Here is a 17,468-nt window from a genome sequence, read left to right on the forward strand (position 1 = left end):
TGGGGATATGAAGACACTGCCTCCCAACAAAAAGAACATAATGGGAGTGAAGAAGGCAGAACTGAGTCTCATTAACCACCTCTATAACTCCAAAGCTTGGCAACTAGTCAGTGTGCGTTGAAAGAAGGCACAGAATTATTTTTCTGCTTAATTCACTGCTGTATTTCCAGCACATAGTAGGTGCTTAGTAAATATATGTTGAATGAATAAATGAATGTGGGGGGTGATGAATGCTGCACTGCCTGTAGCCAACACTGCAGGTTGCCTCTTGCAAGCCATTCCCTCCTTGTTCCTTGCTAATGGATTCCCGGTGTGAGTCTGGAGGCAACATGCTGCCCAGGAAGACTCCTGATGGGTTTAAGAAAGTCAGGGCACAGCTACTCCTCCTTGCCAGGAATTGGTCTGGGGGGGATCATGGGACACCATTTAACCAATGAGACTAAGAGAAAAATCTGCTCAGGGGATTCTGGGAAAGGTTTTCCTTGGCATAAAGAGAGGGAGCTATAAGAAGGAAATGCCTCCTTCCCCCCCCCCCCCACTATGTGTCTCTGCTTTAGCACGTTATTATGGAAGGACATGATTCCTGGGTTGAAGGCAATCACTCATAAGCAAAACTGAGCAAGCCCAAGGATGAGAAGCCATCCCCCTGAGGATGGCATTGTGGTGGCTGGTGAGATGGTCCGGATGAGCTTCTGGGCCACCCAGGATCCCCAGATGACTTGCTGTCTGAGACAAAGTCACATCCTCAGGGTTTCTGCAGATACTCTGTTACTTCCAGCCAAAGCATCTTCCCTTAACTCTTTGAACCTTCATGATATCATTATGGGCTGAACTGTGTCTTCCTCTTCCCCACCCTAAGATTCACATTTTGGAGCACCTTGGAATGTAACTGTGTTTGGAGATAGAGTCTTTAAAGAGGTGATTAAATTAAAATGAGTCCATTAGGGTGGGCCCTAATCCACCCTGACTGGTGTCCTTATAAAAAGAGGAAATTTGGACACACAGCCAGGGATGCATATGCCCAGAGGAATGACCATGTAAGGACATGGTGAGAAAGATGGCCATCTACACCAGGGAGAGAGGCCTCAGAAAAAGCCAGCCCTGCCAACACTTTGATTTTGGGCTTCCAGCCTCCAGAAGTGTAAGAAAGCAAACTTGTGCTATTTAAGCCACCAAGTAGTACTTTGTTATGGTAGCCCTAGAACACTAATACAGATAGCCATGGTTATGATCAATTCATTATCCCCATTATCAAAAAATCCTAACCTCAACATATAATTGTCCCTGGGGTACGGTTGGGGCCTGAATAAAGAAAGCTGGCCTTGGTTTCTCAGTTTTATATAACAGGGCAATGATGTCAACCCAAGACTGGCCCTCTTACATCCTCCACCCATCGACACATCTACCCATTACTTCATTCCACAAAAATCTAGCCAACATCCATCATGCATCGGCACTGAGTAGAATTGTCACGGAGTGTATACTTTGGAGTCAGGCTGCCCAGCTTGGCTTCCTAATTGTCTCCTAGTCGCTGTGTGACCTAAGGCAAGTTGGTTATCTTTCCTGACTTTTTACATCTCTAGAATGATGCTAAGAATACTCATCTCATAGGATTATATAAAGTCAGAGCAAGCTAGTGCACGTAGAATACTTTGCAAAGCACTTGACTCAGAGAAGGTGCTTGATATGGATGGGGGCCATTGCTTTGCTGGATATACAAAATGCACAAGAAAGACACGGTCATGTTTTCACTTCTGTAATTTCAATATTGTCCTCCCCACAAACCATGTGGCCCAGGTATTGCCACCCTCTCTCGCAGAGTAAAGTGAGGTTCAGAGGGGTTGTCACAACAGTCACACTTTTTAAATCGCAGCCCGGAAATGCCAGTAGATCTTCTGACTTCTAAGCCTTTAGCTCTTTTTTTTTTTTTCCCTGCACCAGAGCTGCTGCCTCTGGTGGTGCAATTTTTTTCCTGAGCCCATAGTTTATGCCAGACATTCTCATTTAACCCCCACAAAGACACACCTTTCACAACCTAGGAATAATAACCCTGACATGGATACACATGTTTAGACCAGACAGAAGAATAAACTGGCAAGTTACAGGACTGAATGGAAAATGTGGGTTAAAGGGAATGCCTTCTGAGCAAATGGGGAAGAAAAGGCAATAATAGTTGGTAGTGTTTGGGCCCAGGTGCTTTTGCTAGACCCTTGATTTACAATACTTTGGGACTTTGATATCATTACACCCCCATTTTACGGTTAAGGAAATGGAAGCTCAGAGAGGATAAGGCAGACGCATAGAAAAGGGAAGAATCTGAATCTAGTATCAGCCCAAACACGCAGCATCTTCCCCTGGACCAGGGCTCCTCAACAGCTACCGAGAATCAGAATCATCCAAGACATGTTTAAGACCACCCAGGGCTGGGCTCCCCCTTGAGAGATCCTGCATCAGTGGGTGTGTAGTGAGGCTCAGCGCCGGACCCTGAGCGCATGCAGCCAGGTGATCGGAGTGTGTAGCCAGGGGTGGGCGTGCAGCCAGACCAGGCGGCTGTCCGGACTGGGCCCCTGGATCCAGGAATGCGGTCTCAGCCCAGACCTGACAAGAACTGTACTCAGCAGCTACGTAAAGACCAGCACCACACCCTGTCTTCCTCTACCCAGAGAGGAAACAGCTGCTGCTTTCTTTAAGCAAGAGGAGTAGAGAAGAGTCCATTAACTCATCAACATTCAAAGCCACTTGAATATGGATGGATTTTAGGCAATGGCATCACACCAAGAGGCACAAATACAGGGGACTCTGAAATCACAAATAGGCATCCTTTCTAGTTCCTGTTAGATCAGGAAGTCGAACTGACATTTGTTTTTTTGTTTTGTTACAATTCCTCATTGTTCTCAAGTAGAGTTTTTGGTTCCCTATATTTATGGTTTAAATGGGTAAACATTTTATGTTTACTTCTCTAAAAAAGAGATATAATAAATTAAGTTGCTCTTTGAATACAATTTTTTAAGGAGGGGGAGGTTCAGGGACCTTTATTCAAAACAAAACAAAAATGCTCTCTCTGCTGAAGAAGTTCCCACCATGTGCAGAGGGAATTCTAGCGATTGACGCACTCTTGGCTCCCCTAATCCCAGGTCCTGATAGTTTCTCTTCTTGTTCTGATCATAAATCCTCTCCACCTCCTGGGCTGGATTATTTCAGGCTGCATACCTACGCAGAATGCACCCACAGAATTATCCCGCCAATTTAAACCCAGCAGAAGACTAGCTTTTCTTGCTTAAGCCAGAGTGGAACTGGAAAGGGATTTGGGGATACAATAAGAGGGTTAAAGATTAGACAGGACTCAGGCTGCGGAATTGACCTTTGACCACAGATAAATAACGCCAGCGCAGCTTCCCCCTGGCGTGTGAATAGATACCAGGCTCTCAGGGCATCGGGAGGGAAGGAGATGTAAGAGAAGGGAGCTGCAGGAGAGCGGAAAGGAAAGAAAAGGAGGAGCCGAAGAGCAAGCAGTTGCCTTGAACAGAGCAGAGTGTCTGTGTGTCAGAGTGTCAACATCACTCCCGCTCAGCGCCATGGATATCATATTTGGCAGAAATAAGAAGGAGCAGCTGGAACCTGTGAGGGCCAAAGTGACAGGTGAGCGTTTTGTAAAGACGGCAGGCTCTTCTTATGTGTTTAGACATACACTTTTTTTCTGTTTATGAAAGTAATATTTATTGTAAATTATTTTTGGAAAATCTGGAAAACAGTATATAGTGGGGAATGATCCACAATCCAGACGTATTCTCTGTGAAAATCTAGGTGTGCTTTTTATGCACCAAAACTGTTTCCAGGGAGAGAGAGAGTCATTCTCACTACTTCAGGGGAAGAGCCTGGGGAGGCTATGACTGGCACGGATACAGTGGAATTATTCGGCAAAATGTGGCCCATTCCAAGCAGGTGGTACCTTTGTGCAAATATGTGCAACCTAAGTTAGTTGCAAAATGGCATGAGACATGCACGTGGGCTCCCACTTTTGCGTGTGCAAGCTGGAGGGCATGCAGAGCATGTCTTGATTTCCTCGCAGGAGCCCACGGTGTGATCTGGGCCCTCGAGTACCTGCAGAGCCATAAGTCCAAAAGACCCAGAGTGGGACCCTCCAAGGGAGAATTCCTTTATCAGGCTTTGTGTCTCGTTTTCTTCATCTGTTATTTCTCTGGCTCTCTCTTTCTGTGCTGTCCCTGAGAAGGGCGAGTGAGCTGTCTCAGGCACATAGGTGGTTTCATCTTCAGATACTCGGATCTGGAGGTTTTTCCCGAGTGAGCATTTCTCTGTGAGGAAAGTCAGATTGGAGCTTTTCAACCAAGGAGTTGCCTTGGAAGGCTTTTCAAAGAGTAGCTTTTATGTTTGTTTTTCTCTGATTACGAAGGTAACATAGGATCTATATGTGTGTGTGTTTTATGTATACGTACATATATAAAAACTTGGAAGTGCTAATGGGAACACAGAGAGGGAAATCAGCTGTATTTTCATCTCAAGCACTCCTAATATTGGAGTATTTTAAGTTTTTAAAAGATAGAGATTGTATAGACTACAAATATTTTTTTCAAAAACAAATGTATATTTACTATTAATTTTTTATTTTATTTTTTTTAAGATTTTATTTATTTATTTGACAGAGACATAGTGAGAGAGGGAACACAAGCAGGGGGAGTGGGAGAGGGAGAAGCAGGCTTCCCGCAGAGCAGGGAGCCCGACACGCGGTTCAACGCAGGGCTCGACGCGGGGCTCGATCCCAGGACCCCGGGATCATGACCTGAGCCGAAGGCAGACGCTTAACGACTGAGCCACCCAGGCGCCCCTAATTTTTTATTTTAAAAAAGAGAGGCCCCAATAGCTATCTTTTTATGTTCGGGGATGCCACGAACATGTTGCCCATAAGCATTATGTTTAATGACTGCATGGAAATCCTTGGAAATTTTAGAAAGCCGGAATCCTAGAACCTACAGATCTGAGTGGACCCCTGGATCCAGATCAGCTGTTCTCCCCACCTCTACCCTACACCTGCAGCCTCCCCATCACCTGGGCGCTTGTTAGAATCACAAATTCCTGGGCCCACTCCAGACCCATGGAATCAGATATGCTGGGGTTGGAGCCCAGCAATCTGTGTTTCTACAAGCCCTCTGGTGGCTTCCAAGTGTGAGAACCACTGCTGTAAATCATGCCTCCCTCCTTGAGGGAAGCCGAGGGCTGGAGAGGGGCTGCAACTTGCCCAAGGCCAGGGCGACCAGTGAAGGACAGGCTCCCAACCCTCACTCCAGGCCTCCAGTCCTGGGTCAAGTCTAATCATTGGCTAACTGCTAACTGAAGGTTGTGCCTATGTGGCCATGTCTGCCCACAGAGGCCATGTCCAGGCTTCATGTCGGGCTGTGCATTGTTTGCTCTGAGACCTCCTTGGCCAGTTACTTAAGCATTTCCTGCCTCAGTTCCCTCTTATGTCAAACGGTCCGCGTGTACCTACCACATGGGGTTGCTGCCATGACTATATGATTTAATGCCACCTGCCCCCCAGTGCCTGGCACATGGTGCTCAGTATGTGTCCTTCTGTCTAGAGCTTTGACTGTGCTCGGATTCATCTCTCTCTGCTCTGCCTCACCTGCTCCTTCTCCTGCATCTGGGTCTCTGTGAATAGCCCCACTGCTCACTTAGCTGCCCAAGGCAGGAGACTTGGTGGCACTTTGGGGTGCTCCCTCCCCTCTCCCCCTACGGCTCAGACTCGCGGTCCTGTCCATTCCACGTCCTCCAACTCTCTGTCTGTTGTTTCTCTCTTCCTTTCTCTGGTCGTCCCACCTCTTCTTGGCTCCTCCTCCCACCACACTCTACACCACAGAGACAACTTTTAAAACCCCAAATCTGAGCACATTCCATTCATATGAGCTGTCCAGAAGAGGTAGATGAGTGGTTGTCAGGAGGACAGGACTTTGTTTTGGGGTGATGGAATGTTCTGGAACTAGACGATGATGATTGCATAACATTGTGATTATATTAAAAACCCCTGAATTGTACACCTTAAAATGGTGGATTTTTTGTTGTTGTTGTTATGTGAATTTTATCTCAAGAAAAAAATTGCACACGCACGAAAATCAGATCCTCTCATTCCCTGTTTTAACTGGCCAAGCTGTCCCATTCTTCTGAGTGTCTAGTAAAAGCCCTTGGTGTGGTCTCATTGACCTTTATCACATGGTCCCTGCTTAGCTCTCCAGCCTCAATACTTGGGCTTCCTCGCTTGAAAATTGCAGACCAGTCTTGCTATACAACTGGCACATGTCCTGGTCTTTGACTTGGTCTTTGATCTCTTCGTTCAGGTTCCCCCAGAGATAAGAATTCAGATGTAAGTATTTTAATTTGGGATGTGATCCCAAGAAACACTGGGAGGGAAACCAATAAAAGGGCATTGTCAAGCCACTGACCACTGTGAGCCCTCAGAGCTGAGCCCTCTGGGCATAGTGTAAAACATGCCTCATATTGTCCAAGCTGAGGGCAAAGAAGTGGTGACAAGTGATGCCCAACTCCCCATCCATCTTTGGGTGACAACCACTTCCAGGGGCATTAACTCCAAGGTGTTCCAGCTTGCCCAGTGTGTGGGCAGATCATCTCCCTCAGTGAAAACAAAGCCCTCAGGCAGAGAGCTGCAGGTAGTGGCAGAAAGCAGCCTTCAGGGAGAGGTCAGGGCCAAGAGGACAAGGGTGGGGCACCAACGGCGTCTGTTCCAGCACCCTACCTCCAGATCTGTGCTGTTCAACAGAGATAGAATGCATGCCACATGCATAGTTTTAAATTTCCTAATAGCCACACTGAAAAAGGGAAAAAAAAAAGGTCAATTTTAACTGTATATTTTTAAGGCAACATATCCAAAATATTATACGTTCAACATGTAATCAATATTTTTTAAATTGCTATTGAGATATTTTACATTTTTTTTATATTTAGCCTTTGAAATTCAGTGTGTATTTTACACTTTACAGCACATCTCTGTTCAGACTGGCCAGGTTTCAAGTCCTCAGTGGCCACATGAGACCGGTGGCTACCATATTGGGCAGCACAGTTCTAGAATGTTCTTTCCCCACCTTTGGGAGGCCACTCCCTACTCCCCTTCAAGACTCAGCCAGCGGCTCCTCCAGGAAGCAAGCCCAACCCTCCTGCTCTCACCACACCTGGAGGTGAGGTTCTATTCTACACAGCCTCCTTGCTGAGCCTGTCACATTGCCTTCCTTCATTGTGGTGTGGTTTGGGTGTCTGTTCATCCATCTGCTCCGTGGGTGGTGAGCAACTTGAGGACAGGGATGACGTCAGTTCATCTCGGTATCCTCAGTGCTGGCACAATCCAGGCATATCCTACCCTTTCTGGAAACGACTGCCGAAGGAATGAGTGGGTGCAGTGAGTCGTGTTGGGACTGTGACCTCAATTCCTTTCCACGGCCACGTCTCATAGCTTTTTGGTTGGGATGTGAAAACTGGAAACAAAACATTCTTTCTCTTAACAGGCAGGATTCCCACATGGCTGCAGGGCACCCTGCTCTGCAACGGGCCTGGAATGCACACAGTGGGGGAGACTGGTTTGATGGCCTGGCCTTGCTCCACAGCTTCACAATTAGAGATGGTAAGAGTACTGTGTTGGTTTGCCATTGCTGCTGTAAAGACAACCACAAATTTAGTAGCTTAAAACAGCACTCATTTATTCTTACAGTTATGGAAGTCAGAAGTCAAAACTGGGCTAAAATCAAGGTGTTGGAGGCTCCAGGGAGATAGCCCATTTCCTTGCCTTTTCCGGCTTCTAGATGCTGCCTGCATTCCTTAGCTTGTGGCCCCAGCTGCACCTGCAAAGAGCAGCAGAGCATCTTGCACACCTGCTCTCTCCCTCACTCTCCCCACTTCCCTCACTTCCATAGTCAGTTCCTTCTCTGACCTTCCTGTCTGCCTCTTATAAGGACTTTTGTGATGGCATTGGGCCCACCCAGATAATCCAGGATCATCTCCCTTCTCAAAACCTTTAATATAATCATGCCTGCATTGCCCTATAAGGTAACAACTTCATAGGTTTCAGGGATTAGAACATGGACATCTTGGAGAGTCCATCATTCAGCCAACCACAAGCACAAACCTCCCTGGAAAGGCGGCCAAGTTTCTCTTTCAGAGAGCCCAACCTGCAAAATGATATGCATTCTCGTTAAGATGGGTGAGAGCAGGAGGAGATTACTGGCTTTGGAGTCAGACATGCCTCAAATCAGAATAGGAAGAGAACAGAGCTGAAAGGAACAGAGCTGAGTAGATTGCTCACCAGGCAAGGGAGACCAGTCACTCAAGCAACAAGTTCAGTGGCTCTCCCAAAGGGGAGACTGAAATGGCTGAATAAGGCAGAATTCTGGGTTCAGGTGACTGGCTCACGAGGTGGATGGTAAACTCTTTGCTGTTGGCCATGAAGCTGCTGTATGTCACAACAGCACACTCTGAGTTCTTAAAGAGGTCTGGGATGGGTCACATGAGGCTTTAGCAGGCTCAGAGTCACATGCTGGGGAAGTTCGTGTCCTAATGGTTCAGCTTGGTGACATTTTTCTTTAACCCCTGCATTCCAGCATGACAAACAGATCACTTCACCTCCCTTGGCCTCTGTGTCCACCGCAGTAAAAAGAGCTTGATGATCTCCTCTGGAGAGCTGTCATGATCATTAGAAGGGCCAGGTATCTAGCAGGGGCCTGACACCTGGTAGGCGCAGAATAGATTGAAAACCACCATCACTGTCACTGGGTTTGAATCCTCCTTCATCCTAGCTAACATGCACCCAAGCTGTGTGACCTTGGCCAAGTTACTGACCCATCTGTAAAATGGAGATATCAGGAATGTGGAATTTAAGGAATTTAAAGGCATTAATATGTGTAAGGAGCTTTGTATAATACCTGGCACAGAACACGTGCTCAATAACCATTAGTGTTATTTTTGCTTAATTACTATTTCATCTAAGCCAGTCAGCAATTATTTTTTTGGTGCAGACTCTGTGCCAGTGGCTTGCTCTAGGATTTCATGAATAGAGACCCCATGTGTGAAAACCATGAGCTCTGAGTTTGCAAAAACTTAACAGATTTTACTGAGACTCAGCTACAGAGTGGGTGGTTCCATATTTGCCAACAGCTCTCAGCCTTAACAGTCCCCTCCTCTCCTGATAGAAGTTACCAATGATTCCTAGGGAAATCAACGCTGTTCTGGATGACGTGCATGAAAGGTAAAAGTACACTGGCTTCCTTTCCAGAAGGCCCTGCTTTGCCATGCTGTCAGGTCCCTTGTGGTCCATTTCAGGTGCTCACATTAGCACTGCGTGGGAGGTGTGCTTTGTCCCCTCTTTGCAGACACAGAAATGGGAGCTTTAGAGAGGTTGAGTGACTTATCCGAGCAAGGTCACTGAGGTAGGGCTAGGATCTGACTTGTTTTGTCTAGGGTTCAAGTTTGCAACCATCCCTGCTCTCCTCCTCCCACCGCCACACATCCCCCTGAGAAATGGCAGGTAGCTTAAGTGAGCCCTCACAGCTTACTGAATGGTGGTTTCCACATCCTTCCATAGAGGCTCTGGGGACAAGAGAACGAGTAGGGGATGACCAATCCATGGCTGTCTTTCAGAAGCATGTCTGCCATCCACCAAAATCCTTGAGTGGGCTAAACTTTCTAAAAGTTTCTAGTAGATTTTTCAAACTAAAAATTCATTGTCAAAGGTAAGTACCTGTTTTATTGTCTTTTATGGGATGGTCAGTTAGGTGTGACCACAAAAGGAGACAGAGAGAGGCTTGGGAGCAAAGCCTTTTATACTCACAGGTCCTAGGAGGCACGGCATGTCACACCGGTCCACAGTGGATAGCAACAGGGTGGTCCAGAGGCAGAACACAGGAGCAGGGGAAGCACATAGGCCATGGCCTGTCCTGGGGTTTCTGAGGGAAAGACAAGATGGAGCAGAGTAAACAGCTTAGGATCAGCTGGTGTGAGTAGTGCTGGCAGGCTTTGGACTTCGGGGGTGGTCTCTGGTCGCCTGGCACCTGGCCCTGGGGTGATGAAGGCAGAGGAATATTGCTTCCTGGAGTGCGTGGACCAGAGGGAGGAGATCTGGCTCTGGATAGGTTAGTTTTCATCTCACAGATATGCTGGGCCCTTGGCTACCTCTAAAAATTGGCTAGTCCAGGGAAGGACAGTCTCCTCCAACCAGAATGGTTTTTTAAGATATCAAAACATAATATATAGGAAAATTAAAAAAAATATGCAATAGCATGAAAGACTTGATTCTATGCATAATCTGGAACTGGCTGGAAAATGGGAAGTACAGAGAGTCCACTCAATTACTCGTCCTCCCCCATCCTGCTCTTGAACCTGGCCTGTGTCGAAGGTACATGCCCTACTCTGCTTTGCAATGATCTGCTTGCCATTCTCCAGCCTAAGGTGGGAGGCCCCAGAACACAGGGTTTCTGTTCAAATTGTTGTGTCTTCATTACCTGGCACTGGACCTGGCCCAGAGGGGCACTAGGAAACTCTTTATGGAGCCCAAATGGCATGAACGAGGTAAAGGTTGTTTTGGGAGAAGGAAGCAATACGTTCCCAGTCGATCTCTTCAACACTCACTACAGGGAGTGCTTGCTGGCCACTGGCTCAAGTGCTTTGTGCCCACCCACAACTCAGCCCTCACTACAGCTTCTGAGGAAGGTACCTCTTGATTTTACAGATGAGCCTGATGCCCAGAGAGGCTAAGTAACTTGCCCAAAGGCACACAGCTAGGAAGTGGTGGATGTCAGATATAAACCCAATGCTCTCTAAATCTAGAATCTCATGACCGAAGACTTACGCTGTTCTGCTCTGCTTCCCCCTCTTGCTGGCTACCCTCCCCCCTCGTCTCTCCAGCCCAATCCTCTCGAGGCTGTCAGATTGCCAACATTAGTGCGGCACAGCCTGGCCTCATCTCTCCTCTCCTCTACAACTCTCAATGGCTCCCCATTCTACTCCCCAAGAGTAGAAACATAAACCAAAAATGTTAAGTACTACTATACATGATTCAAGAGGACATGCACAGGGTGAGCAGGGTCCTCTGATTTACAGATAACACAAAGCCAATATTTCTCAAAAGGTGGTTTGTGTACCTCTTAACATCAGAATCCCCTAGGATTAAAGCTCTAAACCCTGAGACCCCACCCAGGGCTGAGTGAATCATAATCCTGAAGGGTACGGTCAGGGCATTGGTGTTTCTAACACATTTCCTAGATGGCCCTGAGCACACTGAGGTTTCAGAAAACCTCTGCAGTGAGCTGGTGCAGCCGCTCTGGAAAACACTATGGAGGTTCCTCAAAGAATTGAAAATAGAGCTACCCTACAACCCAGCAATTGCACGACTGGGTATTTACCCCAAAGATACAAATGTAGTGATCCAAAGGGGCATGTGCGCCCCAATGTTTATAGCAGTAATGTCCACAACAGCCAAACTGTGGAAAGAGCCTAGATGTGCATCAACAGATGAATGAATAAAGAAGATGTGGTGTACACAAACACACACACACACAGGAATATCATGCAGCCATCAAAAAATGAAATCTTGCCATTTGCAATGACGTTGATTGAACTAGAGGGTATTATGCTAAGCGAGATAAGTCACTCAGAGAAAGACAATTATCATATGATCTCACTGATATGAGGAATTTGAGAAACAAGACAGGATCATAGGGGAAGAGAGGGAAAAATGAAACAAGATGAAACCAGAGAGGGAGACAAACCATAAGAGACTCTTAATCTCAGGAAACAAACTGAGGGTTGCTGGAGTGGGGGGGTTGGGAGGGATGGGGTGACTGGGTGATGGACATTGGGGAGGGTATGTGCTATGGTGGACGCTGTGAATTGTGTGAGACTGATGAATCACAGACCTGTACCCCTGAAACAAATAATACATTATGTGTTAATAAAAAAAAAAAAAAGAAGAAGACCTCTGCAGTGAACCTCCAGTCTCTCTGCCCTGTCCCACCCAAGACCAAGTTCATCAGCGCACTGTGGAGGTGGGGCTCAGGCTTCTGCCACTGTTTCAAAGCACCAGGTGATGAGTGTACAGCCAGCATGGAAAACCTGAATCAGTGCCAAACCAGTAAGAAAAGACTGGAATAAGAAAGCAGAAAGATAGAAAAATGGTCTGTGACCTTCAGCAGAAACCAGTGAAAGTTAATGTTTTAAAAACCTAAGATTTAACTAAAGGAGCAGAGCGGAGGAGAAGCTGGACAAAGGGTATATAGGAGTGCTCTTTTTTGTAAGTCTAAAATAATTTGTGTGTTTTTTTTTTTAAAGTAGGCTTCACGCCCAGCACAGGGCTTGAACTCATCACCCTGAGATCAAGACCTGAGCTGAGTTCGTGTCGGACACTTAACCAAATGAGCCACCGAGGCGCCCTTAAAATTATTTCAAAATTAAAAATTTTTATAAAGCAGGCATAGAGTTGAATAAACTCAAGTCTCCCTCAACAGTACATTTCGATAATTTTTTATTTAGAGGCAAGGTCATTGTCCCACGAGGATTTCAACATGTGAATTCCAAGAGCCAGCATCACCAAGGTTTAGAGACAAAAAGAGCTCTCCAGAATTTAGCCTTTTCTGGAGCTTTTTCAATTATTATAGCTTTAAACTAGCCTTTTGGAAGTTTGCTTAAAATGGAGGTAGATTATATATATATATATATATAAAATCTCTCAGTCCCCCCAGAATATCAAACTTGACCCAATTCTAGAAGATTCCAGGCAGGAGCACATATGTTTACTTGTGTCCCTTTAGAAGGAATGTGGCTAATTGGGGCTCACCAGGGAGCAGGGTTCTGGGGAATGTGTGGTGGCCTTCTTTAATCTCAGCCTCAGAGTTGAGTGTCAGCCTTGAGTAATTCCAGAGACATGTTTTCCTGTGGCCCCTGAGCCCTCCATGCGTGCTCTGAGGCTGGTTGTTTATAGGAAATGGGCCTCCTGCTGACAGCTAGCCTGGGATGGGTGGTTTACATTTCAAGTGAACTTAATCCAGCATTTTAGAGAAAGCACCTTAGCCAGTGCTTTTAGGTGGTGACCCTCAGAGAGTGACCAGCGAAGCACAGGCTGAGTCAGGGGGAGACCAGGGTGGCCGTGAAGTAGGGTCTATGTAGCATGTGACCAAAGACCAGTGTGTGTGGCCACACCAACCCCCAGCTGAGTCTTCCTGCCTCCAGGATTTTGTTGGACCATTCCAAATTTCCACAGTCATTACTTGGCAAGTGCATGCCATGTGCCAATGGGCCTAACTCCTTATATCATCCCATCTCATTTAAAACTGCCAATCCTATCTGGGGAGGGCTGCGTGATCCCTAATTTCCAGTTGAGAAAACTGAGGTTCAATGAGATAAAGAGACTCACCCAGGGTCACATGGCTGGAATTAGGACTAACCCTGGAACCAAAGCCTGCCCACTCTACCCACTGCATCTCAATAGCATATGTAGCTTTTATTGAGCACCTACTATGTGCTGAATGCTTTACAGGCCTTAAGCATCACAGCAACTCCATAAGAAACATATCATGATCCTCACATCAGAGCAGAGAGGTCAAGTCTTGACTCTGACACAAGGTCAAGTGCATGGTCAGTAGATGACAGGGTAGGATTCATAGCCACTTGGAGACCTGAATCCCCTCAGGGGTAGAGATGTGCCTATGCTGGTCACCCCCACTTCCTGGCCCACCAAGGTGATTAATAGATACTGGTTGAATACACAAACCCAGGGCTGGGTTAACCCGAAGTCATTCCTCCCTATTTCTTCCTGCAGCCCCAGAACAGAGCCTCCACTCCTGAAGTATCTCAGTGATACTTATTTTCACAGCAGCCACCTGTGAAAAGACGTTTGAGAAGAGGATAGATGGTGATTTGCCCCTGGGCACACACAGTTTACCTCCCAAAGCCTAGAGAAAGAACTAGAAGATCTTTCATGGTCTCTTCCAATTTTATGAAGACTAGCGTCACCATTATTGCTATTATTTCCATCTAGGTGCACAGGCTGGAGTCCTTACCACTGAAACGAACACTCACGTCCTTTGGAGATGGACATGAAAACGCAATCCCGAGGGCAAAACTAATAGAGACTTTTAGGGGTCAAAATAGTGGCTCGCGGGGCAGGGAGGGGAGAAGCTTGTGACTGGACAAGTTATGGGGGACCTCCAGGGGGTTCTCATGTTCTGTCTGTTAACTAGGTTGTAGTTCATATGGGTCGGTTCAGTTTGTGAAGCTTCAGCAAGCCATGCAGTTATGGTAGCCCTTTTCCAGAGGTGCATTTTTAATAACGAGGATCAGACAGAATGGTCAAACTCATGGTGGTGGCTGTGTCAGCTTTGAATCCAGCTTACCCCTCCCTAGCTGTGTGGCTTAAAGCAAGGTACTTAGCCTCTCTGTGCCTCAATTTTACTCACTGGAACTGGGCCTGCAAGGTCATGAGTGCCTAAGCCCCTTGTACTTCATTTGGTAAGAAATTTGAAACCCTCAAGTGCTTAAATTTTCTTATTTTGTTGATTAGCAAATGACATTAGGTTGATCCCCCCCCCCCTTAAGAACACATTTCTGGTTGATGTATTCTATACACTTCCAATGTTTTAGAATCAAACCAGAAAAAATACACATAAAGTGTCCACACAGTACTTAGCACACATGTGCACAATAAATGTCAGCTCTTAGCACTGTTTCCTTTCTTAGATATAAAAAGTCACCAGACAAGAATTTCTTGGGAAGGTGTTCTCTCCTAAGCCCATCATCATGACAGTGGATACATGATTTATATCTCTCTAATCAACTTGTTTTATGGGAATGAAATGTCAGTATGACCTGGGCTTTTTGCATATTATATTTGAACCAACATTGGAAACATATATTATATTACAGCAAAGAATGTATTCTATAGCAGGGAAAAATCAACACGTCACTTGCTAATTAACAGCAAAATTAAATAAAAATTTAAAAACCTAGAGGTTTCAAATTGTCCACCAAATGGTTTGAAGGCCTCATATATGCCAGTAGAGCCCCCACCCCTTAACCTCATCCCATAGGGCTGCTCCCAAGCCCCTGCCTCATGCTAAAACCCATGTTACTCAGCTCCTGCAGGAGGTGGGCTGCCTTTCCCACCTCCAGCCCTTCGCTTTCAGACTTTCAAGGAAGAGTGAATGGAAGTGCACTACTCTCTCTCCTACTTACCACTTCCCCAGTCTATGGAGGGCAAATAATTTTATTCATCTTCCAAGGGCTATTTCAAGTCCCACCTCCTCCAGGAAGCCTTTCCTGATCCATCCACTCCCAGATGGGCCTCCTCAGCTCTCTCCTCTCTTCTCCCCCACCCCTGCTCCCCTTTCTCTTCCAGAAGGAAACTGTGAATATATTACATTACTCTGCGAAGTAAAAGGGTCTTTGCAGATGTGATTAAGTTAAGGAACTTGAGGTGGGGAGATTATCCAGGTGGGCTCAGTGTAATTACAAGCGTCATCACAAGGGAAAGAGGGAGGTCAGAGGTCAGAAAAGATGTGACAATAGCATCAGAGGTCAGAGTCATGTGACCATAAGCCAAGCAATGCAGGCAACTTCTAGAAGCTAGAAAAGCCAGAAATAGATTTCCCTGCTGACACCTTGCTTTCTAGGCCTGTAAGACCCATTCAGGCTACATCTTCCAAAATGGTAAGATAACAAATTTGTGTCATTTTAAGCCACTAAGTTTGTGGTAATTTGTTACAACAGCCGTAGGAACCTAATACAGGTCTAGAAACATATATACATTTTCAGGTTGGTCTTGATGAACTGGTCAAGAGTCCCTGCTTTTATGCAGTGAGTTAGATTTTCTCCAGTGTCTATGTGAATGAGACCTCCACACAGGTACTGACACTTTACCATATATGGAATCAGGTGCTAGGTCACCCTCTGGCTGTAGTAGGTATCAAATATTACTCCAGGGGCTGAAATGGTCAGTGGAAGGTTTCTAGGGCTAAACCAGGTCCTGAGGAAACCCAGGCCAAGTATGAGGCCTTCTGGACCAGTCCTCCAAATTCGGACCTTCCCTGGAGGGATACTAGCATGGTGGAAGAGATGGTCAATGGGCCAGATCAGCACCTCTTGGCAAGGTGACTGAACATGTCTGAGCCTCAGTCCCCTGCTATGTAAAATGGAGCTCATAGGGATACTTACCTTACCATATTGTTGTCTCAAGTGAGGAAATGTGTGTGAGAGCTCACTGCAAATGCTCCTTGTATCCAGCACACACTAAAGAACACCATCCTACTGAACTCACCTTTCCTTCTGTAATACCCCTACAATGACTGAAATTGACCTTAAAATTGACTGTAAAAGTGTCAGCCTGGATGATTCTGCATGTTCTCTTTTAGGTGAAGTCTATTACAGGAGCAAATACCTGAGAAGTGATACCTACAATGCCAACATCAAGGCCAACAGGATTGTGGTGTCAGAGTTTGGAACAATGGCCTATCTAGACCCCTGCAAAAACATATTTTCCAAGTAACTGTCTGTTTTGAATCTGGTCATGCTTTTTGATATCCTTGGTGGTCAAAACAACAACCAGCGTCCTCTCCTCTGACAATCCTCTGTAGAGTACATGAAAACCTTCACCTGGCCAGGCTTTGCCTGTCTATGGCACACAGTTCTTGATCACTGATAGCAAGAGGCAAAGGGCATCTGACAGATTATTAGGTATTTTTCCATATGGCTGGTAGGAGAGCAATTTGGAATTATATCTCAAAAATTATAAATGCACGTTCTCTTCAGTCTAGAGAGAGGCTTGCTCGGGTCTGGAATGGCAAACGTACAATGTTATCCATGGCTGCATCATTTGTTATAATGAAGAACTGAACATAACCCAAATGCTCATTAACAGAAGGGTAGTTAAATAAATAAGAGTGAAGCTGTACAAGAAAATACCAGGCAGGAGCAAAAAAATGTGGGGGGTGATGAGGATGCTCCCTATGTGCTGAATGGAAAGATTTCCCAGATACCTTGCTGAGTGGTGGGCACAGGGCAGAATAAGGTGTAGAAAGAGCATATGCTATGCTATGTTTTGTGTAAAAAAGCAAGAAATCTGGATTTATTTTTGCTTGTATGTGCGTAGAGAAAGTGGGAGGATCTGTGAGGCGGGGAAACTGGCAAATGAGAGAAAGAGACAGGGAAAGGTTTTTAGTTGAATATGTTTCAAATCATCTGGGCTGTGATGACTATGAATGTAGTACAGGCTTGATGATTAAACTGTTGGCCAGGGAATCAGACCCACTGTCAGTGTCTCCTTCCTGATACTCTTCGGATATAGACGAGTTAGGAAATGTGCTAGCAGTAGACTGGTCCAGAGATGGAAGATTGCTCCTGCTTTCCTGGAACTGACGTCATCTTTCCAGTTCCAGTATCCAGTGCTGGGGCTGGCACACAGCAAGCACTGA

At 46.0% G+C, this 17,468-nt stretch overlaps 1 protein-coding gene across 1 annotated transcript in view; it reads left to right on the forward strand.

The window, feature by feature from the left end:
- Positions 1-2,912: 2,912 nt before the first annotated feature.
- BCO1 (beta-carotene oxygenase 1) overlaps positions 2,913-17,468 on the forward strand; it is a 37,477-nt gene continuing 22,921 nt past the window's right edge. The window contains 4 exon segments of the mRNA XM_088026920.1: positions 2,913-3,639; positions 7,527-7,592; positions 7,595-7,642; positions 16,410-16,539. Of these exon segments, the coding sequence (XP_087883046.1) occupies positions 3,576-3,639; positions 7,527-7,592; positions 7,595-7,642; positions 16,410-16,539 (308 nt within the window). The 5' untranslated portion in view covers positions 2,913-3,575.

Source organism: Eumetopias jubatus, unplaced genomic scaffold, assembly GCF_037043125.1.
Source record: "Eumetopias jubatus isolate StellerSeaLion01/CBP00866 unplaced genomic scaffold, mEumJub1_p1.0 scaffold_10, whole genome shotgun sequence".
NCBI classification, from domain to species: Eukaryota; Metazoa; Chordata; class Mammalia; order Carnivora; family Otariidae; genus Eumetopias; species Eumetopias jubatus.